Source organism: Manacus vitellinus, unplaced genomic scaffold (genome assembly GCF_001715985.3).
Source record: "Manacus vitellinus isolate BGI_N305 unplaced genomic scaffold, ASM171598v3 scaffold_47_pilon, whole genome shotgun sequence".
NCBI lineage: Eukaryota > Metazoa > Chordata > Aves > Passeriformes > Pipridae > Manacus > Manacus vitellinus.
This window is the reverse complement of record NW_021940585.1, coordinates 4,981,483-4,986,169: the sequence shown is the minus strand read 5'-3', so window position 1 is coordinate 4,986,169 and position 4,687 is coordinate 4,981,483. Positions and strand designations below refer to the sequence as shown.

Here is a 4,687-nt window from a genome sequence, read left to right as displayed (position 1 = left end):
GCCCTGTACTGCGACAGCCGCAACCTGCGCAAGGTGCCCGTCATCCCGCCCCGCATCCACTACCTCTACCTGCAGAACAACTTCATCGACGACCTGCCCGAGGAGTCCTTCAGGAACGCCACCGGCCTCAAATGGGTCAACCTCGACAACAACCGCATCCGGAAGGTGGACAGGCGGGTGCTGGAGAAGCTGGAAAACCTCATCTTCCTCTACATGGAGAAGAACCAGCTCAAGGAGGTGCCCGCCTTCCTGCCGCCCAACCTGGAGCAGCTGCGGCTGAGCAGGAACCAGATCTCCAAGATCCCCGCCGGGGTCTTCAACAAGCTGGAGAACCTGGTGCTCTTGGATCTGCACCACAACAAGCTGAGCGATGGGGTCTTCAACAAAAACACCTTCAAGGGACTCAAGAACCTCATGCAACTCAACCTGGCCCACAACATCCTGAGGAAGATGCCCCCCGGGGTGCCCAGTGCCATCCACCAGCTCTTCCTGGACAGGAACAACATCGAGGACATCCCCAGTGACTACTTCAAGGAGTTCCCCAACCTGGCGTTCATCCGGCTCAACTACAACCAGATCTCTGACAAGGGGCTCCCCAAGGACTCCTTCAACCTCACCAACCTGCTGGTGCTGCACCTGGCCCACAACAAGCTCACCAACGTCCCCTTCATCAGCCCCAAGCTGGAGCACCTCTACCTGAACAACAACTCCATCGAGAGTGAGTTCCACTGGCTGTGCTGAGGTCTGGGGGGGAGGAGGAGCACGAGGATGGGAGGTGTTTTGTTGGAGAGCTCGTTCTGACCCCGTGGGATGTGAACCCTGCAAAGGGGGCTGTAGTGGTGAGATGAGCTGGGAGCTCCAAGGTGAACAGGGAGTGATGGGGATGGCTCTGCATGCGGGGAAGGAGGAGCAGAGCTCAATTCCCCCTGGTGCTGCACGGGGCATTTTTTTGTTGGTTGTCATGGGCAGCTCTTCTTTGGGGCCTCCTGGCCATCTAAACAGCTCCTTTCCCAGCAGGGCACAGAAATGGGGGGATTTTAAAAGGAGAGCCTGTGCACATATTTTAGGAACAGATGCCAAAGACACAGTCAAGATGGTTAGAAATAGCCCAGCTCAGCTCCCGAGCTGAGCCTGCAGGGAGGGAACAGGGAGAACAAGGCTGAGCTGGAGCTGCCTTGGCAGAGCAGCCGGGGCCTTTCACACCCTTCCAGGCACAGCTCTGCAATTCCATGGGAGAGGTGCCGGCCTGGAAATGTGTAAACAGAGCGAGCACAGATGAGCAGACAGAAATTCAGCACTCCCATTCAGCCTTCCAGTGCCTTGAGGGGCTCAGAGGGAGCTGGAGAGGGACTTTGGACAAGGGATGGAGGGACAGGACAAGGAGGAATGGCTTCCCACTGCCAGAGGGAGGGTTACTTGGCATATTGAGGAGAAATTGTTCCCTGTGAGGGTGGGGAGGCCCTGGCACAGTTTGCCCAGAGAAGCTGTGGCTGCTCCATCCCTGGAATTGTCCAAGACCAGGTTGGACAGGGCTCGGAGCAACATGGTCTGGTGGGAAGGTGTCCCTGCCCATGGCAGGGGGTGGAACTGGGTGAACTTTAAGGTCCCTTCCAACCCAAACTATTCCATCATTCTATGATTCCTGGTCTCTCCAGATGTTTCTGCTATCAGAGGGGCTGTTTGGAAGCAAGGGCAGGATGCTGTGAAAAGTGCTGGTTAATCTGCATTTTACTCAAACACCACCAAAGTGGAGCTGGGGGGACCTTGGGGTGAAGGTGGTGACTCCTGCTGGCTTCACCCACACCAACACCCAGGTTCTGCTACCACTTTCCATGGAGAGATGCCCCGTGCACACCATGTCCCAGCTCTTCCTTGCCTATTTTGCCCAGTCTTTGTAAGGTTTCAGTCCCTGGAGCCGGGTAATGACATAAGAATCCCTGGGTTTATTTTCCCTACTGCAGACCCTGGGGCGGGGAGGGACACGTGGAACTCCAGAAGCGAGCAATGAGCCGGGCACTGACGTTATCTCCAGCAGAGCGGGGCTGGAGCAGCTTTCCTTGATGTTTCTGTGGAGGCTCAGGGCTGGCTGGGCAGGTTTCATGTGCCAAACGATCCCTTTTCTCCCTGCAATGACACCACATCCCTCGCCGCGCCTCGCGCCAACGCGACCTACTTCGGCTCTGATCAAAGGCGAGATCCTCCTGTGCCGGCTTCGGGAAGAGGCTGGGGACTGTCCCCCTTGGCAGCAAAGCAAAACCCCCAAATGGGGTTCGATGCACAGGCAGGGAGGGGGGCTCCAGCGTCCTCTGTGCCTCCCTTCCCTCTGACCTGCCTCCCGCCCCCCCTCTCTCCCCGCAGAGATCAACGGGACGCAGATCTGCCCCACCTCGCTCATGTCCATCCAGGACTTCTCCCCCTCCGACCTGGACGGTGTGCCCCGGCTCCGGTACCTGCGGCTGGACGGGAACCTCCTGAAGCCCCCCATCCCCTTGGACCTGATGATGTGTTTCCGCCTCCTGCAGTCCGTGGTGTTCTAGCCCTGCCCCTCCTCCCCCAGGACTCGGCTTTGCACAGAGACTTCACCCCCGCCGGTGTTTGACACGTGGGACCCCCTTTGCCTCCCTCTCCCCCTGCTCTCCCCCTGCCTCCCTTCCTTTCCTTTCCCCCTTTTCCTCCCCTGCAGTGGCCGTGGACACACGTGGCACGTGCACCCTTGGGGACCACTGTCTGCAGGACGGCACCGTGTCCCCGCAGCCACCCCGGGTCACAGCATCAGCCCAGGGTGGCTGCCACGCTCACCCCAGCTCCCTGCCTGGGGGTCCTGCCTTCTCTGCCCTCCCCCAGGCCGACCCCGGAGCTGGCTCCGTCCCTCCCTTTCCACCCGGCAGAGTTTCAGGAGGTTGGGTTGGGCCCAAGCCAGGAGCATCTGCAGGTGGAGCTGCTGGACTCGGGTCACATCCCTGCTCTGGGTGGCTGCACCCCGAGAGCCCGTGGTGTCCCTGGGGAACAGTCCCCTGTGGCAGAGGTGGAGCAGGGATGGCCTGGGCTGGTGGCCGGAGGTGCAGGATCCCAGTCAGGTGGGACCCGTGGAGGTGGAGGGGGGCTGGATCTGTGGAACATCCCAGGGTGCCGGGCAAGGGGCACGCTCCTCTCACCTGGGCCCTTCTGGGGGCTTTTGGCTCCACACTGCTCTGGAGAACGAGGATCTAAATCCCTGGGGGAGGTGTGGATTTGCCAGGATGAGCAGGGAGGGTTTGGGGCCCCTGCACTGGAGCTGGGCTCTGCTGTGCCCTGTGGGGTCACACCCTCCCCTCAGACACCCCCACACCCCCTCCTCTGCACAACCAGCCCCTTCTCAGCTTCCATCCCTCCATGGACTGATGCTGCTCCCCCAGCAGTGCTGAGCCCCATCCCAGCACCCTGCATCCTTCCCCCGATCCAGGGGGATTCAGGGCTCAGTGCCCTCCCCTCTGCAGGCAGCACCCAACACCCACAGGACCCCGATGCCAACACCCTGCCCCGGGCAGGGACCCCCCAGAGCAGTGCCAGCTGCTCTCCAGCAGTGCCAGCAGGACACTTGTCCTTGTTTTTAGGTCCCTGGGGCCAGATGCTGACACGGGTGTAAACCCAGGCTGGGCTGATCCCTGGGGGTCTTGGCTCTGCTCTCACAGCTCCCCTGCCCTGAATTCCACCTCCTGGAAGTTTCACTCTCAGTTGCTCTCTGCAACCAAGCACACAGGAGTGGTTTTGCCATTTTTATTAGGGAAAAAAAGGAAAGAAAAAGAAAAAGGAAGGATTACTCTTTGGAAAAGCTATTTCTGTCCCCGTTCTCCCTGTCCTCACATGTATCGCTTCCCTCTTTGATAGCTGTACCTGCATATATAGGGTGTCCGGGTTTAGGGGGATTATTCTCTTCTTTTCTTCCTGATTCTCAGGATTTGGATTTAAGGCCGAGCATTAGAGGGAAAAAAAAAATCCAACTGCAATAAGCATTAAAGCAATAAACCAAAGAAACCTCCTTTGTGTTCAGCCACCAAAACCGACCCTTCCCTGAGACGGGCACGGACGGGCACCGTGTCCTGCTCCCTGGGAATGGGACAGGGATGCTCCCCACAGCCTGGGGACTCAACAGCCACCCTGAGATGCTCCCCCTTTCCACTAATTAAAACCCTGTGCTAATTGAGGCTTGTTTTCTCGGGATAAAAGCCTCTTCTCCAAATCTTCCTGCAGTTGGCTTTGTTGGGTTCGACAGGTTTCAGCCTCAAACCCGGAGCCCCTATGTATATATTTATATATAATGTGTATATAGACTGGTAGACTGTACAGATATATCTAGAGACATATGTACCTCTCGACTGATTTCAACTTAATGGTATTTTCACTCCTACTCTCCCCAGCAGTGAAAATAAAATGATTCACAAGGGACCCAGAGCCGCAGTTGGATCTGCCTCTCTCTGATCCATCCTCATCCTCTCTCATCCTCCATCCTCAGGTGTGGGAGCTGCTGCTTCATTCAGGACCAGACTTCCTCTGTTGGGGCCAATTCCCAACAGTTGGAGCCTGTGAGACCCTGGGGGGGTTAGTGGGCTCTGGGGTTTGGGGTGTGCACTCCTTGAACCAACGATGGTTTAGGTTAGAATTTGGGAAGAAATTCCTCCCTGCGAGGGTGGGCAGGCCCTGGCACAGG

At 57.9% G+C, this 4,687-nt stretch overlaps 1 protein-coding gene across 1 annotated transcript; it reads left to right on the top strand.

The window, feature by feature from the left end:
- PRELP (proline and arginine rich end leucine rich repeat protein) lies at positions 1–4,431 on the top strand (the record flags this gene model as incomplete). Its single annotated transcript, XM_029962501.1, has 2 exons — positions 1–718; positions 2,359–4,431. Coding segments are annotated over 2 exons (897 nt in total), but the record flags the coding sequence as incomplete, so codon positions are not given.
- Positions 4,432–4,687: the final 256 nt, after the last annotated feature.